The following is a 25,264-nucleotide window of genomic DNA, read 5'->3' on the forward strand; positions in this document are numbered from 1 at the left end:
CACCTGTAAGTTCTCAAGAGGATATTCCCACTTTAAGGAATTTAATGTAGTATATTCTTCGGTCTACTGTCATTTAAGGAAATGCATTTTATGTTAAAAATAGGAATTCTTTACCATCTGAGCCATCAGGGAAGCTTCCTTGATAACTCAGCTGGTAAAGAATCTGCGTGCAATGTCAGGAGAGCTGGTTTGATTCCTGGGTTGGGAAGATCCCCTGGAGAAGGGGAAGGCTACCCACTCCAGTATTCTTCGGCTTCCCTGGTGGCTCAGCTGGTAAAGAATATGCCTGCAATGCAGGAGACCTGGGTTCGATCCCTGGGTTGGGAAGATCTCCTGGAGGAGGGCATGGCCACCCACTCCAGTATTCTTGCCTGGGAAATTCCCACGGACAGAGGAGCCTGGCAGGCCATAGTCCATGGGGTCACAAAGAGTCAGACACGACTGAGCGACTAGGCACAGCACATATTAAATAAAACTTTCCTAAACTTATTATTTACATTTTAAGCGTATGCAGTTTAATTTTAAAATATATAATATTTAACAATCATCTTTAATAAGACTGACTTATTGGTGTGTTGGTACTTAATTTCATTGATGTGAAGAGTTTAAAATATATTTTTTAATGCTATAATATGTAAATACATAGTAATAAATATGTGGCAGTAACAAATACAGCATATATTTGTGCATGAAGTATGGGCTCCTCCAAACCAGTAGCCTACTGACCCCTGTAGGGGAGGCCTGGGGGATACCTACCAGCCCTGGCTCCCTGGGAAGCCCCTCTTCTGGTCCCCAGCTATTTGGTTTCCCTGCTGGGTTGTTGACATCAGGTTTTTGGTTGTAACTTCTTTTCATGGCTGAAATTCTGGGTTTTTTTTCTCTTTCTGTATTAATTTGTAACCTTCCAAAGGCTTTGAGAGGTCTGCCTTCATAAACATGACAGGGTTGGCAGGCTCTGGCTGTGATTCGGACAAGATGAGAAAGAATGGAGGAGGCAATTGCCCTAGCTATGCTCTAGCCCAGCAGTGCCTGAGGCTGGGGCCACCTTTCAGCACAGGGTCCTGTTGACAGCCTCCGTCCCCCTCCCCTGTCCACCACGCTCGCCCACCCGAACTCTCACTGTGCGGGGTCTCTGTGAGGTTGAAAAGATTACAAGCAAGTGTTCTGCTTGGGTGTGTAGGTTTGACTGCATTTCTCAGTTCTCAGGGCAGTTGTTTAAAAATTCCGTTTTAAGGATTCATTGGTGAGAAGCCAGTAAGGATTAATGAGAGGGCTGAATTAGAGAATATTTTTTAATGCCACTCTGTTCCTTTGAGGTACATTCAGCAACAGAAACTAGGCCAACAAGTTATTGACAATTAGTGGTCCTTTGGGAATCTGCTTTAATGAATAGATAAGAATGATTTGTAATTAGCATAATAATTATATGCAAATGAATGCTTCTGAATTGCTCTAAAACACTTCTGAACTGTTTAAACAGCCCTCCTGAGATCTTGTTACTCTATTAATTTGTGTAGCAAATCTTTTTTTCATAGATCATGCAAAGATAAACTTCAGTCCAGCCCCTGTCCGAATTATTATAAATTCCAAGGTGGTAGGACCTGAATTAATAAGATTTACTTATACTATATTAATGGTACTCTGTGGGAACCTGAAAGGGTGAGGAGTCACTGGGGAGATGTAATTAAAAATCAGAAAGAAAGCTGCTTATTTGAAAATATGTTGAAATGAGTTTCTTAAGCAAGTTAGTAAATGTTAATTTCTCTTTACACCTCTTGTTACTTGGCAAAATTTAATGCAAACATTTTTTTTTTTTAATAGGCTTCCCCTTTGGAGTCACTTGAGTTTTCTCAGCTCCAGTGAGTTACACACTGGGGTTAGTGATAATAGTATCTGTGAACCCCTTTTTTCTAAGTGCCACAGTACTGAAAAATCCAGCACAGTGCTAATAAATGATATTTGATATTTATCTTCCTATGTAATTCAGCTCTCTCCCCATCCTGGTCTTTACTTTTAGGGTGTGATTAGAGGAAATGAGCTCTGCTGAGTTGAGCAGCAGTATCTGCATTTTAAACTTGGTGATTATCTTTGAGCTATTTGAATAGACACCTAATTAATCATCTTATGCTAAAGGACAGCATTTTACAAGCAGGCTGCAGGATTCTAGTATCCCTCTCAAGTTTTTGTTTACCCTGTAGAGCAGTTTCTCTTTGCCAGGGAGAGCAGGTGTGGAGGACTTACATACGTGGTTCTGGCCAGCATTTCCTTTTCTCACTGTACAGGTAGCATCACCTGCAGTGACCCAGGCGTGGTTCTTTAAGCAGTTTCTGGTGTCTGGAGCTCTTGATTTTTCCGCAAGCTGTTAAGAAGCTTCTACCAGCCTGCCCCCACCTCCTGCTCCCTTCCCCATTCATAATCATGAGTTCAGTCTGGGCTCAAGGACATTCGGGTTGGCTCAGCACAGATTTTGTGCTTGCGTTTGGGGTTGGGGGGGCAGCCACTATGCTAAAAGATTCATAAAACTAATATTCTTTGTCTTCAGAATGAATCTGGTTTCTGTTGAGAGTTTCTATCGAAAGCTGTAGTGAGTAACAGATGTACACCCAAGAGGTAGCACAACTTTTGTATTCCAGTGACAGAAAACAGTTACTTATAAGAATTTAATGAATGTATTCTGTGGCTCCAGCATGGAGACTCAGTAATCCACTTATTTACCATATTAGATTTTATTTGTTCTCCAAAGGGTGTCTTGACTTGCCTCCTTTTTTACTTAAACAGAGTTTTCAATTAAATAGAGTTGTGTTAACACTGACCCGCATCTGCCTTATGCTGAGACCATTGTGTTTTCCTGTTGTTCAGGCACCAGCATTGGTGGAGTGAGCAGTGTCTGGGGACACTACACCTAACTTGATAATGATGGTTTTACTAAGCCCTTATTCCTGGCCAGGCCTCTGGGCATTTTATACAGACAATTAAAATTTGATCATAAAAAAATTTTAAACACAATGCACCTTAGCAATAAGATTTTTCTACTTTTAAACATGATTTTAAAACTCATTTAAAAAATACTTTTCCTTGGCCCAGTGAATCTGCTGTTTTTTTGTTTGTTTTTTTTTTTTTCCCAAGGATTACAGAAAGTGCATAGCAAATTCAGCCTTCAGAATACCCAGGAGCTGAAGACTCAAGTAGGCTACAGCTGTCTTCACCCACAGTATTCTAAAAGAACTAATGAGATGAGAAGTCTGCAGCTGGTGGCAAGCACAATAAACCATGAGCCAAGGGCTTCTCTTCATCAGAGCCTCCCCTTTCCCCATGGGACCCCAAAGGAGACAGAATACTAACAAAGCCAGCAGCTGTCTCATTCCACACTATTGCTCATTTGCAGCTATAATTGGTAGCTGAGGTTGCATTCTGTATGCTGAAACTGTCATACATGAAGGAATATATTTGTTCATTGTGATACGGATATAAATCAGCCAGTTGATTTCAGATATAGAAAGACAAAACTAGATACCCAACGATATAATTGTAGCCAGAAAGATACTGTTCAAAAAATTAAATGTTATATAAATACAAAAGTGAGGTTAATAAAACCACACTTGCTTGCTGCTTGTTAATATCTTGCTACTTAATTCAGCTGATTAAACATCTATATATTCAAACTAACATTAAAAAGTGCGAAAATTCCTGGGTTTTGACAAGATGCATTTTCCTCATCTGTCAAGGTTAAGGTGCTATTGTTAATAATTGGGTTTTGTTAACATTTCCAGTGTATCTTTAATGTTGCTGCTTTATATTCAAGGGAAAAGAGCAGAAAGGGGAGACTTAGCTTTGGGGGGGAGGGGTGTGTGTGTGATGTTTTATATGCACACACTCGTGCCTTCTAGGAGGATCCACTTTAGTATCTATGGTGCTGCTGCTGCTTGCCGTTTTTGAAATGTGTTTCGTTTGTGTGGCTTGTGTGGATGCTCTTCTGCCATCTTCCTGTGTGATGGCCCAGAATGAGCCTCGGACGGAGGGAGGGTGAGGAGGCTGGTGTGCAAGTCCCCAGGTAGGCGGGCCGTACCACCTCCTTGTTGGACCGTGGTTTCCTCACCTGTGAAATGAGGCGGCTTGGGTGGTCTTCAGGGTGCAGTCCCCTCTAACATGTTGTGACTCCATAGTTCAGAAAAGTTACCCAGTTGACAGCACTAATAATGAAGGCTCTGAAATAGCTTACTCCATATTTTTCAGTTAATTATGTCAAATAAGTATTGAAAAAATCCCCTAAGTTGTCTCCCTGGTGTGGTGCTGGATGGGGTTAGGACGGAGAAAGGAGTGTTGTCCAGAAGTCCATTTAATCAATTCGCCTAACATTTTCACATTCAGTGCTGCGGCCTTAATCCTGCGTCAGCCCTTCTCCTGGGGCACCCACCGCCTTAATTAGTTTACCTCTACGTGACAATCATTTATGCTGATTACAATTTAGACCACGCTCGCTTTTCTTAAATTAGTTCTGCCTTGGTTTGTCTACTGCCCTATTGTATACTGTCGGTCCTGCTAACACTTGTGTACACTGTATTTTGTGGACTTTGTTTTTCTTTCTGTCTTGGAGCTGGCAAGTTTAGAATCCACAGAGGTAGTTCTGCAGTCTCTGTTTCGTCAGTTCTAAGATCCCCTCCCTCATTTTTCTCCTCATATTTTGATATAGTCAAAGTCAGATTTGTCCTCCAGTTGTGGCATGTTTTATTGGCCCGGTGTTTTCCTTCTTAATGGTACGTAAAATAATGGAGCATCCTGTAATTGGCAGTCTCTCAGAGTCAGGAAATGTGATTATTTACTATTCAGCTCATGCAGGGCCCCATAATATCTTAGATTTTGTGAAAAAGCAAAAAAGATTTTGTGAAAAAGCAAAAAACTTGGGCATCTTGATCTCAGTAAGGTCACACCCCGCTTAGTAAAAAAGCAAAAAAAAAAAAAAAAGTGTTTTTCCCTCAAGTGGGATGAACTGTTAAGTGTTAAACACTGGCCAGGCCCCTGAACATTAAACAGATAATTAAAACTTTATCATAAAAGATTTTAACACAATGCACTTTAGCAGAAAGACTTTTCTGCTTTTAAACATGATGTTAAAACTCATTTTAAAAACAGTTTTCCTCAGCTGGTGTTGATCGGCTTCCGTTCTGACTGTAATTTCTTCTCTCCATTCCCTGCTGGCAGTGGGCATGTGATCCCTGCGGTTCCGGGTACCTTTTGTCTCTCTTGCTTTGATTCCGGCTAGACTGACTTCCCAGGATCTGGACCCAGGTGCTGGCTCTTCTGCTCTTGGACCCCAGACTACCTCTTAGCATCTTGCGCCCTGCTAGGTGCTTATGCAGTGCACCCTTCTCTGTGATGGCTGTTCAGTAAATAGACCTTGAATCGAGGGAGTTGATGTCAAAAGTGATTATTTGATAGGATGTTAAATGCTTTCAGTTTTGGAGGAAATTGAGTTCGTCTCTGAGTTTCCAAGGCTCTGACCTAAAAGAAAATGTTGCTTGGTTTGTTAGCAGGAGAGCTGGTGTCTCACTGTGAATCCAGGTCTAGGGACCACCTGTGCAGTTGGTTCTTTTTTTTTCCCTCAGTCCGCAGTGAAGTTGTTAATTTTAAGGTGTGGTTCTAAACTAGAATTTAAGAATTCCTGTTAGCTGACAGTAATTGAACTCTCTGCTGATGTGCCCAGACACACCGAGTGGCTGCAGTTGTCCGACTCCTTGTAGTCGGCTCATCCCAGCTTGTCCTGGACGGCGCTGGCTGACCTCCTCCTGTGTCTGCGCCGTGCTGCGTGTTTCAGCAGCAAGGCCCAGCGCGGCCAGTCAGGTTCGCCTCTGTAACCGTTTAGATAGGCTTTGAGTTCAAGGTCACATATTTGCCCAGTTACCGCCCCTTAAAGAAGTTCTGTTATGTACCTGAACCTCACTTTTCTCCTTCCTCCTATGATTTATTTGTAACTTTCTCTTTAGAAGCTGCTAACATGCCATATGCATTTACTGACTGACTGTCGAGTCTTGATTTGCTGCTTCTCAGCCCGTTTTCTTTGATTTTGAAAGTCTGTATTGTGCTTTGGCATGCGTTGAGTGCTTGCACTGACTTTATCTCTAAAACAATGATATTTCTTCATATTGACTTGTCTGGGCATTTTTCTCAAAGTAGGTGGTCCTCCACAAATCCTGTGAAGGACCCCTGCTTTAGAAGGACCCCTGCCCAAGAAGAAAGGGGCCATCCTTTTGTAATATTTTCACCTGATCTAACTCACTTCGTTTTTTAAATCTGGACGTTAACTATTCAAAAATAATTTTTAATTTCTGTATGTGGATTACGTGTGTGTATGTGCGAAATGACACAAGAACTTTCGTAAAGCAGACAGGATTAAAGGATTTACTTCTCTTGTATTTTCCATTCTACCAGAAAGACTATATTAAGGGAAGCAGAATTTATACACACAGGAACCTTGCATAAAACCTAGATTTTAGGGCTGTGCCCTGTGACGTGCTTGTAACTGAGTCCCATATGGAGTTGTGAAGCCCTCCCTCATGTCACTTGGTCATGCAGGACTGACCTGAGTGTGGTCCCTAAGGCGTTTGTACTGGTGACTCTCCATGGACAGGCTCCACCTCAGACCCAGACATGGCAGCGCTTGGGGTGCACAGAACCCACGGTTCTGATCTGTGTTTCCAGTCATGGTAGTTGCTCTCTAGCGTGTGTTAGAGTCTCATGAGCATTTCAGAACTGGTGTGGGTCTGCTTAATTTCTTGAGTGTGATGATAAGTATATCAAAATGCTGAAACTGTTGAGAAGTGTTAAAAATTTGTTCTTAGAGATACTAACAGCAATCCAGCAACCAGTTGTGGTAGACTTGTTGATCAAGACTTGTATTGCTTTTTATTATGTAGTTGTTTTGCCTTAAGGTAAAAGCTTAGAGCAAAGAGAACCCAACGGACAACTTAATGTCACATAGAAGCATTTCCCTGCATTTATGCAGAGCACAGTAAGCCCAGTCGGTTTCTGTCCTGTGTTTAATAGCTGCAAAGGGCTATTCTGGCCGAGGTTAGAAAATTTTTCTCTGGTTTTCTTCTCCGCCTCTGACTTTGTTTTGCTTTGCAGGACTACAAAGCTGATGAAGACCCAGCATTATTCCAGTCTGTCAAGACCAAGAGAGGCCCTCTGGGACCCAACTGGAAGGTACTGGATGCTGACCTTTCTGACAGGCAGAGTCTTGGCAGCAGGACACTTGACAGGTCCTGAGTTTGGAGGAGCTGGCGACGTTTAAGTGAAAAATAGAAATGGCACAAAAACAGTTTTATTTGCGATAAGGACTCACAGCCAGTTGCAGTTGGCCAGCAAGTCTGTGCTGCATTAACAAACAGAACAGAGCCAGGCTGTCACTTTCAGCATAATGCTATTCTGATAACTCTTACAAGAGACAAGTGATTTAGTCTTTGGGGATTGTAATGTTCTCTTTTGAGACTTGAAGCAGTACAGAAGTCTATGTTAAATGAAGGTTGATAGTTTTAAATTTAGTCTTAGTAAAAACTGAACAAGTTCACCTTCCCCAGGCTCATGTTCCTGGCCTTTCAATAGTTATATTTTGGAAAACAGGGCACCAGAGAACAGTCTTGATGGCAAGTGCTCTAATAAAAAGCACATCCTTATTTTTATTTGTGGAAGTAAGGAAAGCAGTGTCCAGGTAGTAATTTAAATCGCTATAGAAATATAATGGATTTTAAAGACATCCGCTAAACCAAATGACAGCCCCTTAGAGAAGGCTTAATGTGTTGATGGCAAGTTATTACAGCTAATTTGACAAGAGAAGAGGAGCATAAAAGCCTAAACATGCCCAAAACAGATTCTCTACCAATGGGATTTTACTTGGTAACCAATCTGTTCATGCTGAAGCCAGTCACAGGTCATTGATGAATGATGTCTAGGTGCTAGCTGTTGCTTGTAGATAGGGGATTACTATAACAGCCCCACAAGAGCCCCGTGAGTGGCTCTCCATGGGTGTTGGACTGTTGGGGACTGTCTTACACATCAATTAAAATGAAGAATGAGTCTGACTTTCTTCTCTAAGAGATGATTCATAATTATCTTATTTTCACATTTGTTCTCTAAGTAGAGTTTGGTTCAAGATTCTACCAGTTTAATGGCCATGACTAGAGGCTTCCAATACCCAGAAAGTGATACATGTCACTTAGAAATTAAGGGACAAGTTCAGTATATGTGTTCTAAATTTACTCTAATGGATTTAAAAAAACAACACCCCTTTCAAGATTTCTCGCTGTGAACTTTAGAACTCACCCTGAGTCAGAGGAGAAGCCTTTTCTCTGAGATTTAACAGATTTAACACAGGCCTTGAGAGAGAGAGAGAGAACTGTGCTGGAGCGGACAGGAGGCTGCTTGCGAGGCTGCCGGAGTCCTCACAGACTGTCTGGTCCCAGTAATACCAGCTCCTCTTTTCAGGGAATAGTAGGGGGCCGTGAGCTTGAGACATGGAGGTGAATTAAATCTTGGATTTTCTTCACATTGTCAGTAAAAGGTGGTGCTATATAATATGGTTGGCTATTTATGTTTGGGTGCCTATCTTTCCTGTAGGAACTCCTAGCCAGTTTTACAAAAGACAGCAAACATAGCTTGACAGTCTGATTTCTACCTGATTTCCAACCTTTGGGAACTTGGGATATGACATTTACTACTTTTTTATTTCTGCTTTTTACCTCTTTAACTAACATTGCTTTGTCTTTTTATTATCCATTAATGGTTACTTAAACTTCTAGAAGATGTTTAAGTTTTAGAAATGTGAATTTTGCATTTTTTCAGGTTGCAGTGTAATGAATTTTTACCCCGTGTGTGTGTGTGTGTGTGTGTGTGTGTGTGTGTGTGTCTGTGGCGGGGGGTTGAACAATAGCTGATTTCTCAGGGAGAGTGTGGCTGATAGTGATACCATTCTATCCATTTGCCTGTCAGTTGTTAAACTCGAGCCAGATGATGGCAGGTGCAGCTACTCCATAAGTTGGGTTACTGTTTAACCGGATTTCAGTGAGTTATCATGATCTCAGAAATAACTCAGGTAGTCAAGAATAACTAAGGAACCCATCGCTTACTGCTGAGATAGATAATGAAAAGTAAGAAGGATTGACTATCTAGAAGGATTCCAGGGAAACAGCTGGAATCATAGGAGCCTCGGGACTGACTTGCCCTTGTCGACGTCTCCTGCCGCTGTTCAGCAGGCCCTACTTGCACGGCACCAGAGGGAGCCCAGGGAAGGGTGACAGTGGAAGTTTTCTGTCCTTCTGAAATACGGGAATAGGGAAGACGCGCACGGTGCTTGGGGCAGAGGGGAAGGAGAAACCCGTCGTGGACCCGCTTCCCCAGGGCTGCATGGGACAGTGCTCCGGACCAGGTGGTGGTCCTGCTGTGCCCCAGAGGCGCTCCGTGCCCCTCCGCCGACTCGCCTTACCAGAACACAGTCCAGAGTGCATCCACTGCCCCGTGCACACCCCGTGATCTCTCTGAAACTTCCTTCACTTATCCCACAGTGGTATTTTCCTTCTGAATTATTGCAGTATTTACTGCTTGTCTGCACCAAACTGGATAAGGGAAAAGAACCGTTTTCTTGGTGCCAGGCGCAATATGAGGTCGTATTTAATCTTCACAATTTTCCTATGGGGTAGATACAGTTGCTTCATTTTATAGATGAGAAACTTGGCCAGAGAAATGCGGATAATAGTCACAGAAGAAACGTCTGCTGCTTCTGTCATACCTGATTCAGTACTCATCCCAGAGATGCATAAGGCATGGAGACATAGCAGATTTTCACTCCTAATCCAGAGACACCGCTCACCAATACATACCTTTTTGCCCTCCTGTATCATGATAGGGGTGTGGCTCTCTTATTCATGGTGTTTGCCAGAATTTGATACTTCTCTTAATACCAGTCATATTTCCAGTAGTCTGGGAAGCTGTTAGGAGACAGTGGCACTAGGGGAGACCCATTAAAAAACCACCATGAATCTTACAAGTTGTGACTTAAATAACTTAACTGAAGCGTGTTTCCACATCTCTAAATTGGGAGTGATATTAGTAACTGCCTCTGAAGGTTTGTGTGAGAACTAATGAGTGTTATATTCCCAGCAGAGAGGGAGTGCACAGTAAATGGCAGCTTCCTGCTGTTGTCAGGCCTCTGTCATCTCCTGGGCGTAGTGAGATCAGTGAGTGTGCTGCCTTGTTGGGGACGCAGTTACTCCTTTTCTCTGTCTAGTGTCCAGGGGCTCCCATGGTTCCGGTGTTTGGGGATCGTCCATCGCATCCTGGTTCACCTGTCCTTACCCCTCGTGGTTATGAGTGTTTAGTGAGTGCTTGACCCAGGGTCAGCCGTAAAGCAGAGGCTGCACAGTTTTAGAGCCTTTGCTAGCAGGGGGTCATGGGGTTACCAGGGAATAATCGATTTTCATATATTTTGTATTTGTTAAGAGTACAGACTTCTTTAGTTTATGGCGTGATACATAGCTTTTTAATTTTTTTAAAATTACAGACCTAGAGGTCCAGACTTTAGATGTATATATATTCATTTTCCCTCTAAAAAAAAGAATTTTTAAAATCTGAGCGCATGAATTATATTTTGTTATTTAGGTCCCAACACTTGGTTGAGTCTGCATAATAATAGAGTATTTTATAACCTGATAAACGTTTTTGCTTCAAGGCAAAACCATGCATTTCTCATGGATGTAAGTGTATTTCTTCTGAATAGCATTAGACATATATGTATGTGTAGATTACACACATCCATATTGTGGTTCCTTTTGTGTTTCGGGGGTGTGATTACCAATACCAGTGACTTATCCATTCACCTGTGGATACCTTTAACTTTCCAGTTTGCTTTCTCTGATGGGTGAGGAGTTGTCATGTTAACCAACTGAAACAACACCTTTGAAGATTATAGCATGGTCTAATTTTTTTCTTCATTTAATCCAGATGCCTCATGAAGACATAAACTGTTGTGCCTATAAACACACACACACACACACGTGTGTGTGTATGTGTGTATGATAGTTAATAATTAGGCCTGTAAAGGTCTTTGTCAGAGGCTTTGCTTGACATGTCTTGGAAGACTTGGTGTCTGAATACTAGGGTATTAGGGGATCGAGTTGAATAAAGAAGTTGATGCAGAAATTGTGGTGGGTTTTATATTCCCTTCTTACATATCTTTATATAAATAGACTCTTTCTGATCTTGAAGACACGGGCAGTTTATCTCCTGTGCCAGTTCCTTCTAGTCTGCACGGAAGCACCGGCAGCTGGAGCTTGACCTGGCCTAGCAGTTGCTGTGCCATTCACCCACGTGGGCACGCTTTAGGTTCCTTTTGGACTTAACCATGGGGGCCGTTCTGGATTCTCCAAGCCGGGGGAGGACAGCCGTCGATGGGTAATGGGAATGCTGCTGTATTTTCTGCTGTGCTGCCAAGACGCCTTTTTCCTGTTCCCCCTCACACCCGTGAAAAGAAGGCAGATGTAGTTGCTGGTGGCCTAACGTAAAGATACCACAGGGTTCTGTGGACCGGGAATGGGGAGAATGAAAAACGGGGGGATGAGGGAGAATTTGAAACCCTGCTGTGGAAGCCTCGTTGAGGTCGAGACTGGCAGGGAAGCAGCCCAGATGATCCTTGAGAGGCTAATGAGCCCTGCCCCTCACTGGGCCACCCGAGGAGGAGGACTGGGGGTGCTCTCCTGAGTCCTCTGCTGGACCCGGCTCTGAGTCTGGGAGGGATGTGAAGGCATTTAAAACCTGCCCCTCATCTGTGATCTCACATTGGAAGCCCCATGGTGGGTGGTATAAAGAGGCTTAGTAATTAGTTTCTAGTTAGACCACATTATGGATTATCTTTGCAGACCCTAAAACATGGCACGCTCTCTTTTTTCTTTTTAAGTATTTGTTTTGGCAACTGGGTTTTTAATTCAGTATAAAAAAAATAGGCGTTTCACCTTTCAGTTCAGTTTAGTCGCTCAGTCATGTCCGACTCTTTGCGACCCCATGAATCGCAGCACGCCAGGCCTCCCTGTCCATCACCAACTCCCGGAGTTCACTCAAACGCATATCCATCGAGTCGGTGATGTCATCCAGCCATCTCAGCCTCTGTCGTCCCCTTCTCCTCCTGCCCCCAATCCCTCCCAGCATCAGGGTTTTTTCCAATGAGTTAACTCTTTGCATGAGGTGGCCAAAGTATTAGAGTTTCAGCTTCAGCATCAGTCCTTCCAATGAACACCCAGGACTGATCTCCTTCAGAATGGACTGGTTGGATCTCCTTGCAGTCCAAGAGACTCTCAAGAGTCTTCTCTAACACCACAGTTCAAAAGCATCAATTCTTCGGTGGTCAGCTTTCTTCACAGTCCAACTCTCACATCCATACATGACCACTGGAAAAACCATAGCCTTGACTAGACGGACCTTTGTTGGCAAAGTAATGTCTTTGCTTTTGGATATGCTATCTAGGTTGGTCATAACTTTCCTTCCAAGGAGTAAGCGTCTTTTAATTTCATGGCTGCAGTCAACATCTACAGTGATTTTGGAGCCCCAAAAAATAAAGTCTGACACTGTTTCCCTATCTATTTCCCATGAAGTGATGGGACCAGATGCAATGATCTTTGTTTTCTGAATGTTGAGCTTTAAGCCGACTTTTTCGCTCTCCTCTTTCACTTTCATCAAGAGGCTTTTGAGTTCCTCTTCACTTTCTGCCATAAGGGTGGTGTCATCTGCGTATCTGAGGTTATTGATATTTCTCCCGGCAATCTTGATTCCAGCTTGTGCTTTTTCCAGCCCAGCGTTTCTCATGATGTACTCTGCATAGAAGTTAAATAAGCAGGGTGACAATATACAGCCTTGACGTACTCCTTTTCCTATTTGGAACCAGTCTGTTGTTCCATGTCCACTTCTAACTGTTGCTTCCTGACCTGCATACAGGTTTCTCAAGAGGCAGGTCAGGTGGTCTGGTATTCCCATCTCTTTCAGAATTTTCCACAGTTTATTATGATCCACACAGTCAAAAGGTTTGGCATAGTTTTACCCTTAGTGTGTATTAATTATGCAACTCCTAAGAGGACACCAGAAGAGCCATTCTGTCTCTTCCAGAAGCTGAGCTCCCCAGGAGCAGCACATGATTAGTTCCAGCCTTATTTTGGGCCCTTGAATGCCTCTGTTCTTGGACAGAGCCAAAGAACTGGGTGTGGACGGATGGGGTGTCCCGCTCAGGTGCGTGGGGTACGTTGACAAGGTGGGCCTCTTGTGTCTTCCTGACACTGTCAGGGACAGAAACTTCTTGCATTTCACTTGAAGGGTGAAGTTGTGATTTCACTTGTACTTGGTGTCACTCCTGGAATAATTGGACACAAGCATGAAGCATATGTCAGAGTTCTGATTAGTAAAATGGGTGTGAGCTACAAAAATATTAAGTGTGGAGACATGGAAAATGTGACCAATCATTCTCTCCCAGGCAATAAGCTTTGCTCTCTTTATTATTGTGAAACTTACTATATAAGTTTAACCCTTGGTTAGTTTAATCTTTTGAACTTGATCCCACGTTTACTTCTTCCATCTGACAGCCTTTGCCCAACCATATAAGAATCTCCTGACTCTGAAACCTTCTGAGTATCAATATTGATGCCCTGCTCATGGCCCTTGGTGTGTCCCGCGTTAGGGACACAGTTCACAGGTTCACACTCCCTCCCTTACCCCACCCACTCCGTCCCCACCTTCGTCCCCACCCTCCAGACTCTCAGCCTGTAGGCCCCGTGTCCAGTGCACTTGATAGGTGCAGTGCTGAGCACAGGGGTCTGTCTGCTCAACATAGACACTTAGTAAGTATCCACTGAATTCAGGTTAGCCATCTTAAGTAAACATCAGTGTTAGACTCGCCATGTACTTGCAGAGAATGTAGTGTCCAGTGTTGGCCTGTCCACATGGCTACCAAAATCGGAACAGATTGGGGGAATGGCTGGGAATGGTAGAATCGGGCTCTACCTGAGATTTCGGCACACATGCTTGGCACACGTAGTGTGATCTTCTGTTGACGTTTACTGATGGTGCACTGGCAGCGGCCCAGCAGTGCATTTATTCGTAACATTTCTTTAGTGGAATCTGGGCTGGAAACCGAACCTTACGAAATCAGCAGCTGGGATTGAGCATTCAAATTGTCTAAAATTGAGAAATTAAAATATGAAGGGGGTGTGAGCCTTATAGAAACTTCTGTGTCCTTGCAAAACGTTAACTGGTAAAATGTAGCATATATCTGTTCTGTCTTTATCCCGACACATTTTAAATAGGAAAGAGTATATGTGCAGTTGACGTGTAGGGTGACATTGAGGGCACGCTTTCAGAAAATGATTCTGCAGAATGCCTTTGGGGCTTCCCCACCCCCCTTTCACATTTGTGTGTGTTTGTCACAGATCCAGGAAACCAGTTTTTGTGGAGCGCGTGGGCTGATTGCTCACCAGCCCGGTTAAACACGCTACGTTTTGTTTAATTACGTTGTGTGGCTTCAGTATACATTACTCTCCCTTAGGCCTTGTCCACATACCTCAGAGTAACCTAATATGTGTCGTTAAATTAAAAACATGATTTGAGTTTAGGGGTTTCGTTTATAGTTAGAAACGTGAAATGTAAGGAATTCAGTGAATACACAAACTATTTAAATACAATTTTGGAAACATTTCACAACTAGCTAGTACTACAGCTGAAACTTAAATCATGTGGAGATGAGTGATTTGGGGTTCTTCTGTTAGCCCATGACTTAATTTTTTATAGAACTTCTGATTCTTATATTTTGATAACCCACCATCCTTTACCTTTTATTTTCAGTTGCTCTTTTTAATTTTCATGCCATAATCTGTGTAAAACTTGTATTTTCATTAAATACAAGTTAAATAATTTTATTTACTCCTATATTAGGTTAGGAAGTGTTAGGGTTGGGCTGGATTGGAATTAGCTGTGAATGATCCACATTTAGATTGTGGCTTTATTTGTTAGGGGATTTTTTTTTTTCCCCAACTGGTGGAAGAGGAAAGAATCAGAAAACATTTGTATTATTGAAGGCCAGAGAGCAGACTCTGCCCTGGGCCAGCATCACGTGAGTCTCCTGAAGGCTGGGCGGACCAGCCAAAACTCCTTCGGGTTATCTAGATTCTGGAACACTGCTCAGAATATGGGGTCACAAATATTTTGTCCCATTTAGATTACCATTTAAAGGTTACATATTTTTTCATAAGAATACTTCTGGTAACTCTGAAGAGTTGATAATATTTTACTCTACGTTTATACTTCATTTTTGCTTTAGAAGTTTAAGATGAGGAAAAATTAAATATGGACTGGACCAAAGTTATATATTAAAGATCTTAATTCAACTTTTAGCTTTGATTTATGAACTCTCAAAAATAGGCAGAAAAACATTTATTGTTGTAATCAAAGATGAATGAAGATTTAAAATAGATCCCAGATACTAATAATTTAAGGCAAAGTAAATTGTTGTCCTAAAATACTCAGCTGACAGCAAAAACTTTTATTTTAGTCTTATTTTTTTTTAGTCTTATTTTTTAAGTGTATTAGTTTTTTTCCTGATTATAAAATGATACATATTTATGAAGTTTTGAAAAAAGTTAGTTGTGGCCTCACCATTCAGTCATTGCTATTTGTTATATTCCCTAATTCACATAGTTTATTTTGTTACAGATGTTTATGCTATACACAGATACCTACTTATACTCATGTTATGCTTTGTATTCCTTCATGTAACAGCCCATTGTTTGGAAGACCTGTGAGGTATTTCACCAGCTGTTTCAGTGGGTATGGCGTTTACTAAGTCCAGGCTTATGCTATTGTAAACATATCTGCAGCGTTGTTATTTTCTTACCTGATGAATTGTGATACATTACTGAAAGTAGAATTATCAGGTTGAAGTGTATACGACATCTATATAAGATACAAGCAGCTTTAAGACTTTTTAATTACTTAGTGTCAGGACGCCCCACCCCCACCCCACCCGCTTTGCCCCAGAAAGATTATGCCAAAAGAATTCTTTTTTTTAACCACTTATAGTCAAGTTCATTATTTTCTGTCATTAAGTAATAGAGACTTTTCTTATTTTCTTTATTTTGTCACTAGTTTTAAGACCATAGCACAGATAAAGAGGTGAATTGCAAAAGTCATCTTTAGATTGGATGAGATCTCAGATATGACAGATGTTAATAATATAATAATAATACAGTGTTAATAATAACTGAAAATATATAACTTCTGTGTTCTCATGTTTCTCCAAGGCTCTTTAAGATTATGTTTCTATATGTCACCTTGGTGCTTCCCCCTTGCTTGTTGATATTATAGAGAATTAGGCCAAGAAATAAAGACAGCAGGCTGTTTGTTTACTTGTTTATTTTTTGATTGATTTCCATATTCTTCCCTGAACTTTTTTTTTTTAATAATTGGATAGAAAACCAAAAGCAGATTGACTATACATTTTACATCCATGGAAGAGAGCTCAGAGAACTGGTTCCTTTTTGTCCTATCACTTACAGTTTCCAGACTAAATTCTGTAGACCAGTAGATTTCATCAATTACCAGTAGTCGTTTTAATTGGCTTGAGCAGCCTGCCAAAGTCACTAGGAAGATGTGAGAAGCAAACTCGGGTGATTGTTGGAGTCACGTGTGTGTGTTCTGTTCTTGGAGGCCCGGCTTGGTATAGGCATGTGTGTATTAAATTTAGCTTACTCTTTAATTAGAACCATGCTTCATCCTGCGGTTTTTATAAAATGGGGGGAGGGGTGGGTGGATTCTGAAGAGCTGGTGTTCTAGAAATACCCAGGGTTCTCACTTAGCACAGGCTGTCCAGCGACGTGGAGTTTGAGAACGAAGCTCTCATTAGCCCATAATTAATAGGGACCTTGGAATGTTCCATTCCTGGAAGGTGTCTTAGGGCTAATCAGTGGTGTATCAGAGGTTCTCCCCCGAGAGGATGTTTCAGCCAGAGTTGGTGGGCAGGGGGATATTTTATTAAGCCTGGGCATATTATAGAATAAAATGCAAAACTATAGCAAGTTTTAAGACGAGCCATTGGATGTCAGGGACATGAGCCTAGCCCCTGCAGCCCTGGGCCAACCCCACCCCTCACAACCAGCTCACAACCCGGCTCTCAGTGGCACGTCAGTGGGGGATAAATAGGTCAAGTGGAGCCCATCGTTCACTTCTACTGGCCGGGGGAGGGAAAGAACCCCAACTACGTTACATAGGGTATTTTGCAACCCAAGCCCCTTACTCCTAGTCTAGCACTGCTGTTTGGCAGGTGTACCTCACTGTGTTAAATGCCTTATTTTGCGTACACCCCAATGTATTTCATGTGAGCATTGTCACTGACCGTCATTGGATTAGAGTGCACCTCCACACTGGCTCATTGCTCATTGAAAAAATGATCTGTAAAGGACCAGCCTTGTCATTGACATTTCAATGAGGCTGGGCCCTGAGAAGCTCACTGCCCTCTGGGGAAGGCTGTGGACTGACTTGTAGACCCCAGCGCCCAGCTTAATTAAGTGCAGGGCCTGCAGGTCAGAGACGGGAGTCCAAGGCTGCAGCATCCACAGTAGGTGTCCCTTCTGGTAGAGATTGTTGGTACCAAGGGTAGTGGTTTCATCATTGTTTTTATACATAGTTACTTTCCTGTCTAACAGCCACGTGTGTCCTCTCATAACACCTAGCACAGATTGGGTTGTAAATGATGCCCAATTAATACTTGCTGAATTAAACTTGTTCACAAATTAAGGGTGGGTGTGTGTGTGTACCCATCCATGCTGAATTTTAACATTGTACTCTGTTTTATGGGAAGGAAATTGGAAAAATAGAGCTATAAGCTAGTCAGGTTCCTCTGTTGACATAGAACTCACCGACGAAAGGACAGTTTGCTGTGCGTAATGTTTGTATTTAGATGCTTGTGGTGCTGCCTCACGGATTTAATCCAGGTACCAGGTCATCATTCAGAAGGTGGAATGTTGTTACCGAAGATGTTTGCTGAGGAAAGATGATCAGTCATGCAGGACTCTACAGAACTTTTGAGTCCTATTAATAATACCAAAGTAGACTCTTTTTCATGTATCATAGAATTCACTTGAAACTGGAACATTAGTGAGGGTTTGAAGGGGAAGGTGGGGGGAGTGAAATGTGGCCTGGTTGCTATGATTGCATAAATGAAGAATAATCTTGAGGCTTTAAAATAAGACCCAGAAATTCATCATTTAACAACTGTATGTACCTGTGGCTGGCTGGAAACAGTACTTGCTCACACACAGCGAAGTTGCTGCCGGTGGGGCGAGCGTGTGAGTGGAAGGCGGCAGCAAGTGGCAGCGGCTCCTGGTGTGGCTGCAGCCAGGGCCGAGGTGCCTTGAGTGCTGGGTGACACTGAGAGCAGTGAGGGAGGAGGGGAGGACCCTTGTAAAAGGCGCGCTACCTTCTCACTCCGTAATTTAGTTTCTGTAGAAAGGGCCCCTATAACTTTCTGCTCTCTTGGGAAACTTTCTTGAAAAGCTGTTTTCCATATTCAAGTTGCTGTTTGAGCTCTACGTAAGAATAAAGGAGAAAGAGAACTAAGGCGTGCTCAGCTGAGTCCCACCAGCTAAGCACGGAGCACACATACCCTGCCTTATTTAGTCCTGATGACAGTCCTGAGATACGGCTCTGCTCTTGGAAGTACACCAGGACTGAGCCGGGAGTTTGCAGGATGGCCCTTTCCCTCCCCACTGCCGCCAGCGGTCCCCACCTCTGCCACCTGGGAATCTTTGAGCCCGACCTACCTTCTGGGCTGGACTGGGAGCTCCAGGCGCGGGCCCGCGGCTGCCTTTGCTCACTGTTGTGGGCCCCTCCCAGGCTCTCTGCTCCAGCAGGCAGGCAGTCCGTCTCCTGCACTCGCCCCCGTGGGAGAGCCCCGTGATGCAGTGGGTCCATGGTGAGGACAGTGAAGTGTGCGGTGAGCTGGTTCACACACTCCCCCAGCTCACCCCTCTCCCCCAAGTAAACCTCGTGCATTGTGCCAGGACAGCCGCCTGCACTGAGTTGCACCACAGAGATCAGCAGCAGTACTGTGGGTTGCAGCGCCCACCCCCCACCAATTTTTATAATGAAAAATTTCAAAAGCAGTCAAGAAACCCAAAGCAGAGAACTGTAAACGCCTCCACCTAGATTTGCCAGTTGTTGACACTTTGTCGTGTTTGTTTGTTTGTTCCCTCCTTTTCTGCCTCCTCTCACTCCTCCTCTCCACTCCAATTTTTTATCTTATTTCTGAACCTAAAAATCCAGAGTAAGTTTTCATACTCTTAGACCTAGAGTAACGTGTTTTGAGAATCCAAATTCTAATTGCTTTTTTGTTTTCTTATGAAAGTAAATTATAAACATTTTGTTTTTCCAATCCAGATAGTTCTCCACCCTTTCTCCCTTGCTTCCCCCCCTCCCCGCCCCATTATTTTCCCTTTTTTACCCTAACTCTCAACTACATTTAAACTATGAGATATAATTACTTGTGGAAATCAAAGTCCTTATTTCTGTCTGGAATTTGCTTCTAAATACTTGGTAATAATAGATGATTTTTGCTACTACATACCTTTTCAAGTCCCCTCATTTGGTTGGAAAATACCTCAATTAACAGCAGTGCCCCTGTGCTTGCCAGAGCTAAAAGACAAACTTCCTCATGGTGTTCTTACTGAGGCCCAGTTAAATGGATGAGGCCCCAGCACATCCACGGTGGGAGTGCGATAATGGCGTTATGAAAACCTCCACATATTAAAGGCATGCTGGTGACACGATGTGAATAGAATTTGGTACTTAATGTGAAATCCAAATAGTGTGATTTGAGGCAGAGCGCTGTGCCTATTAAATTGTAGAACCAGGAAGTAGCCTGCTCTGTGGAAGGAGGGTCGGCAGCAAGGGAATGCTGCTGCTTTTGCTAAAATGATTTCGGATTCCCAGGTACCTGAATTAAACACATACGATGTGATTTTCTTCATAGATGTCTGTGATGTTGTTACACAGCAGTCAGTTTTAATCAAGACTTAAATATTCAAGTCACGATTTCCCATTTTTTATTTTCCTCATCCAGAAGGAGCTGGCAAACAACCCTGACTGTCCTCAGATGTGTGCCTATAAGCTGGTGACCATCAAATTCAAGTGGTGGGGCCTGCAGAGCAAGGTAGAAAACTTCATCCAGAAGGTAAAGCCTGTCCCAAATGCGGTGACTAAGCGTGGGTTAAGACTGGAGGTAGCCGTTAGTGGGGTGTTGTCTCTCTCACCACCTTTTCCTTCTCATTTGGGTGAAATTCTTGTCCCAGTATAATGCCTCGCTGCCCTCCTTTTTCTCCCTACAAACAGCAAAATCAGATACCAGTGGAGGTTTTAAGGGGCTTTCTCTGGGGAAGAGCAAAGCATTCTTTTTGAGCCAAGTGCTTTCCTGATGGTTTGCCCAGCTTTTCTGTGGGGAGCCCTTTGCATGTCCCCAAGGGAACCTGGGTCCCGGCCCTGGCTGGAGGGGAGAGGCCAGGCCTTGCTGCTGAGGCTCCTCTGTTCCCGCTGGGCCTACGGCCCCCCCGCAGGTCTCTCCGGACAGTGCTGTCTCTGAACTTAGCACCTTGTGGTGGGATGTCCTCCTCAGACGTCCTCACTGAGAATGGTTACACCGAACCTGTGGTGACATGTTCTGAGGATCCCGGTTCTCATTACCTCTTTTTTATGTCTTCTTCATTCAAGAGATAGTAACACAAGTGTTTTGATCTAGACAGGGGAGAATTGCAGTTGCATAGATACTTGTGATTATAATTTTGTAAGGAATATGAAAGTTTCTTTGGTATTTAATTTTCCTGTAGGGTGAATAATTCATAGATGTCTGTGAATTGTCTCCACTGTCATTATTTAGAAGCCCCTGTGTTATCTTGGAACTTCCTACAACTAGTTGTATCTGAATTTCACCATAACTTCTACTTTTAAACTGTAACTGCTGTAACTTTTTTTTTTTCTTTTAAGGATCTTAAAGTGCTGGAAACTTATTATTCCTAAGCCTGCTTGCAGTTGGCCACAGTAGGCATTCTAAATACTGGCTCTCTTTCTTCCTCTTAGATCAGAATAATTGGTTAACAATCCAGTTCTGATAAAGAAGTTACACATATAATTGATGAGGTCCCTTCTGTTCATGGAAAAAAAATTTTAAGTTGAAGATTGTCCAGAAGTATTAAAGTACTCACTGTTCATGGCACTTTTCTCTCTTTGGAAAGTGTAGTAAAACTTGAATAATCCAGCAGTGAAAGCCATGAATTACATACGTTAAAGTCACTAATTTTATGTATACACACACACACACACACACACATATATACCTATTAATAGTAATACTAGAGCAGGAAAATTAATGGAGAGTATGTAGTAATTCTTAAGTTAATAAAACATCTTATTCTGAAGAACCTAAGACTCTTCTTTCAGTACATGTTGTATTCTGCCTCACAGTATTTCTTTGAATTGCAGGGGAAAATGACAATGTGTGGTTCTGTAGCAGAAGTCAAATTGACCTTAGGTCATTGACATTAGAAAAATGTAAAAATAAGTTGGTTTGACAGGAGCTCGTGTTGGATCTGAACTCGTCCACCACGTTTTTTTCACTTTCTGACAAATCATTCTGCCTTTGCAAGAAGAATCCTTTCACATTTCTCAGGGAGATTTTTATTTTGCTTTACAAAATGTTAATGGGATGGAATTAAGATTTTCACTACTTGAAACAGTGGTCTTTTCAAGCCAAGAATATGTCATTTCATGGGTTAACTGGGGCATATAAAACAAAAAATGTTTTTAATGTTAGAGTTTTGCCATCTTATGATACTTTTCTTTTGTTTTAAAAGCAAGAAAAAAGGATATTTACAAACTTTCATCGCCAGCTTTTTTGTTGGATTGACAAGTGGATTGATCTGACAATGGAAGACATTAGGAGAATGGAAGATGAAACTCAGAAAGAACTAGAAACAGTAAGGCTTCATTCTGTGGAAATTCTCTGATTTCCCTTTTCTAAAACTGTGTCCGTGCTTAATAAGTTTAGATGTAAAATTAGGGAACGTGTTATTGAAAGCCATTTCTTGCTGTCTGTATCCTTGTTAAACTCTGGTTTCTTAGACACTGATATCCTTCACTTCTGATTTCTCTTTTGTTGAGCATCTTTATGCAAGTAGCCTAGAGCTCTGTTGATCTAGAATTTGTTACCCGTAAAATGCCCAGTGGGTTTGTATTCTCTTGCACGTGTTGGCTCTCTGTGCTGGTGCCTGGCTCACAGCCCTTTTAGGCATTCACGCAACTCAGGCCAAGATGCCTCTGTCATTTTATCACCACAATAGGTTATTACCGTTAGCACAGTAAGTCCTAGTTCCCTCTTCTGTACCCAAGATGAGAAAGATAGTGGTACTAGCTTTCCAGAAGCCGCCTCCCTCCCACAGCCAGTAGTGACTCCTGATTTCTTACAAGCTTGGGGCAGAAATCCAGGTGATCCCTGGACTAGAGGCCTGCGGGCCGCATCTCAGAAAGTACAGCCCACCCCAGCTCCTCCCCGCACCTGTGAGCCAGCCCTGCAGCTCGCGAGCACCCCCTTTCTCCCAGAGCGGATGGTTCCCCCCCCCACTCTTGCCTGTGTCTGGTTTTGCTTTTGCTCTGGGCTGCGCTTCTTCTCAGTTGAAAGTAAGGCCCTGCGGGGAAGACGAACGCGAGGAATGTCCAGCGAAGGCTCGTGGTTTCCGTGCAGTCATCCAGAGTGCTGCCAGCAGCCCCGGTTTGGGAAGCCCCTCAGGCAGGAGGGGAGTATTTGACGAGCGCCGGTGTGTGAGGCAGGAGCTCCATTTAATCACAGGAGACTGGCAGCAGATCAGGCTCTTGGGCACAGGAGGAAATCTATTTGTCTGGCACGTAGCATTGTAAAGAATCTGTGTTTAAAATTGCTTACTTTTGGTGATTACAGCAGATCTGCTTCTAATTAGCTTTAGACAAACCTTCTGAGAGGACCAGCACATATTCTCTCTATAAGGCAATAAAATGTTTTAACCTTATCTTATATGTAAAGTAAACTTTAAGCAGCCTCCAGCTTATGAATGGATTTTGTTCCAAAAGTTTTTAAGTTCAGTTTCTGAAATTTGGAACATGTTTCCCCCGTAGTAGCAACATAAATCAGGGTTTGGTTCGCAGGCCAGCCAGTAGAGGCCTCGCCAGCCTCAGTTCCTCACACGGCACGGCTCTGAGTTCTGGGTCTTGGGAGCCGGCTGATAGGCTGGCTGGTACAGAAGACCGTCCCTTGCCCGTGTGTTTAGGCTGGCCCCAGGCAGGATGTTTAAGCAGGCAAGAGTAAGTCATGGATGCTTGCTGTCTTCCCTGCGATGCCTCTGTTCCACAGCTGTTTCTCTCGAGTCAGACGCCCTTCTCTGAGCAGTGCCCCTCACCACCACACTGTCTCAGCCCCTTTCGCCCGCCTTGCCTGGTTGCACTCCTTCCGGGTGCTCCAGGCTCCAGAGAGCCACCAGCTCTGCCTCCAGCCCCTGCGAGCCACGGGTGTCAGCTGAACACAGAAGAGAAAGACCAGGGTTACACCCTCTTCCTTAGTAAGCTTACGGTACAGCCTTGGCATCTCCAAAAAGGAATTTGCCAGCACCAGTTAGAAAACCGAAAATGGACTTCTAGTACTGGTTTGAACTCTCAGGAAGGAGGCTTTCTTTAGATTTCTGTGCTGAGGCCCCACTCGTAGCACGAGGAGGAGTGGCGATGGCCAAAGGGTAGTGGGCGGAGCCCTCGGGCAGACGGCTGAGGCCACCTCTTCCCCGGGGTGTGCTCGCTTCCCTGTGAGCGCTTTAGTCTCAGACACCCGAGCGCAGCGCCGGCAGGAGGTGGTGACTGTCTCCCACCTGTGGCAGACCTGCAGGCCCAGCTGCGCCTCCAGGCACACCTGTCACCCGTGAGTTGAGAACTGCACTTGAAGGTGTAAGATAGGTAGTCACACAGAAACCCAGCGTATCAGAAAGCATCATGATTGTACCCATGTGGCCGAAACTGACAAATTCCCTCATAAAGTGGGTAGTAATCTGTCTTTGGTTCAGGGTTGGGAGTCCATGGCAGTTTCTTTGTTGAAGTATTTCAAAAATACTTCAAGTGAGATTTCAGGGTGAAGTGCTAGTCATCTTAATGTTAAATCCCACATAGGTTATTTCGCTCTAGGTCACCAGGGACAGCTTTATTCCGCATCACGTCGCTGCTGCTCTGAGTCCTGACGGTTGGTTTGCGGGCATCTTCTCAGTCTGGGCAGCAGCATGCCTGCAGGCCAGAGTGCCTACCCAGAGTGCTTAACACTTCCACGTCCTCTTCACTACGGAGGCATTTCCCCTTTCCTTGAGGTCTTGTTTCCCTGACACCTGATGGTAGAATTTGATGTGTTGTAATTCTTTTCTTAATTCTCAAATATTTTAAGGATTGGATTTCTTTCAAATGGGTTTTGGCCCTGGAGAGAAGGCATAGCATCTCGAGAGGTCAGGCATGAGAGGAATGCCCGTGCTTGTCATCCCACAGAGAAACACTGAGATTAGGCCCAGCAACTGAAGGAATACTTAGGGCAGCCTTAGGCTTGTTCTTCCTGGCCCTTCAGGGGAGGGTGGTGGGAGGGGTTGAGCTTCAGAAATGTGCTTATTGCGTGTGCTCCTTTCCCGTCCGTCCTTTCCTTGGTTTTCTCATCCAGTCGTCTGGGGTGAGCGCCTGTCCTTTGTGATGCGTCCTTGTGTTCTTGTTTGTTCACTGTCCCTGTGCGCTCTCGTTCTTCTTTCGCCTCCCGCCCTTTAATAAACTTCCCGTGAAGAACTGGTCTCAGAAGCCAGAGGTGGCCACACCACACGGCTTCCTCTCTGGTCCAAGGACTGTGAAAAAGTGAACCAGACTATCGGCATTTTCTCACACTGTGTTGGTGAGCAGTTCGCTCACCCTGGCGATCTTTGATAATTTCACGTCATCAGTCTGCAGGCTTTTGTTTCCTATTTCCGAGAATAGATATTAACATGTTTTTTTGTGCTGTGTAAGAAGAAAAAGCCTTTTGTAAGATTTTCTTTAGATCAAGGTAACTAGAATGGCCTCAGAACTTCATTTTTGACGTGGATATCTGCTTGTAAACAGACAGCGATCACTTCACAATCTCTTCAAGGTCTTTTTCTCCCTTTGCTTACTAACCCATTGT

The 25,264-nt window shown here is 43.4% G+C and overlaps 1 protein-coding gene across 2 annotated transcripts in view; it reads left to right on the forward strand.

Annotated features, from left to right (window-relative positions):
• Window positions 1–25,264, forward strand: part of PITPNB (phosphatidylinositol transfer protein beta) — a 63,445-nt gene that overhangs the window by 34,854 nt on the left and 3,327 nt on the right. For both annotated transcript variants that reach the window (XM_018061054.1, XM_018061053.1), the window contains exons 8-10: window positions 7,123–7,200; window positions 20,135–20,245; window positions 21,918–22,040. In XM_018061054.1, the coding sequence (XP_017916543.1) occupies window positions 7,123–7,200; window positions 20,135–20,245; window positions 21,918–22,040 (312 nt within the window). The remainder of the gene's footprint in view (window positions 1–7,122; window positions 7,201–20,134; window positions 20,246–21,917; window positions 22,041–25,264) is intronic.

The sequence above is a fragment of the Capra hircus genome, chromosome 17 (assembly GCF_001704415.2).
Source record: "Capra hircus breed San Clemente chromosome 17, ASM170441v1, whole genome shotgun sequence".
Taxonomy (NCBI): Eukaryota; Metazoa; Chordata; class Mammalia; order Artiodactyla; family Bovidae; genus Capra; species Capra hircus.